General features: G+C 42.7%; 1 protein-coding gene across 1 annotated transcript; it reads right to left on the bottom strand.

The window, feature by feature from the left end:
• Positions 1-297: 297 nt before the first annotated feature.
• On the bottom strand, positions 298-642 carry LOC120254651 (secreted RxLR effector protein 161-like). Its single transcript, XM_039262744.1, has 2 exons — positions 596-642; positions 298-532 (listed from the first exon to the last, which is right to left on the bottom strand). Exons 1-2 carry the CDS (start codon positions 640-642, stop codon positions 298-300), a joined length of 282 nt encoding a protein of 93 aa, XP_039118678.1.
• Between the last annotated feature and the right edge of the window lie 584 nt (positions 643-1,226).

The raw sequence follows: 1,226 nt of genomic DNA, 5'->3' as shown, positions 1-1,226 counted from the left end.
GACATCCTTCCTTGACTCAAAGTCTCTCACTCTCAATTTTGATCGGATGTAGCTGTGCTTCTGTATTCCTAGTCGCTTTGTGAAGATGTCAGCTAGCTGCTAGTTGGTACTGTGATATTCAAGCTCTATAACTCCATCGTTGATGATGTCACAAATGAAATGAAAACATAACTCGATGTGCTTTGTTCTTCTATGCAATGCCGGATTCTTGGTGATCATGATCATTGATTTGTTGTCGCACCACACAACCATTTCTCCAAGTTGTTTCATTCCATAATCCTCCAATATGCTCTGCAGCTATACGGCTTGACAGGAAGCTATTAACGCAGCCACGTACTCGCCTTCAGTAGTGGAAAGTGTAGTGCTGTCTTGTTTCTTAGATCCCCATGAGACTACCCCGATATTAACATTGAAGATCATCCCTATTGTGCTATTCCTGTCCTTCGTACACCTGGCCCATCCACTATCCGAGAACCCCACCATCTTGCACTCAGAACTCCTGGAGTACCATATGCCATAATCCTGGGTTCCCCTTAAATACCACAATACTCATTTCCCATCATCAAAATATAGCTTGCTAGGACTACTGACTAACCTGGATAGAATTCCAACTGCATATGAGATATCTGGTTGTGTATGCATCACATATTGATAAGTGCTTGTGTGTTAAGAATGCGAAGTATTCTTTCCTTACGATGAGCATGACTTTTATCAGGTTTGAGCGCTAATACATGTGTATTTGTGTTCTTTTGTGCATGTAGGGTTGTGAAGCTAAGTACTAAGAAAAGAAGCCAAAAGTAGATCGTGAACGCACTATTTGGTGGAATCTTGGAAGCAATAAACGCGAAGACACAAGCAGGGCTCTAAGATACGTGAATGTGTGCCAACCTCTATGTATTCAAGCCATTACAATGAGTTGGAGGGGCACGAAGGTAGTCACATTTGCGTATCCCAACTTGTGCAGTAAAAGCAGGATCTTCACCAATAAACCCGTTTATTGAAGAAGAGACGCAATCTACAACATAAACATGTGCCCGTTTAGGTTGCCTCGATGAAAAGTGGATTCGGGAGTGTTTTTGGTGGGGGTGGGGCACTGTAGCAAGTCATTATAGTAATTTACTTTAGTAGTTACTATTCATAGCTGACCGAAAATCAGAATTCTAGAGAATCCACACGGGCGTGTGGAAATTCCATGGGGCGTGTGGAACATCCACAGGCCCGTGTAG

This window comes from Dioscorea cayenensis, chromosome 1 (genome assembly GCF_009730915.1).
Source record: "Dioscorea cayenensis subsp. rotundata cultivar TDr96_F1 chromosome 1, TDr96_F1_v2_PseudoChromosome.rev07_lg8_w22 25.fasta, whole genome shotgun sequence".
In the NCBI taxonomy this organism is placed as follows: Eukaryota; Viridiplantae; Streptophyta; class Magnoliopsida; order Dioscoreales; family Dioscoreaceae; genus Dioscorea; species Dioscorea cayenensis.
The sequence above is the reverse complement of the archived record's forward strand: the minus strand, read 5'-3'. Positions and strand labels throughout refer to the sequence as shown.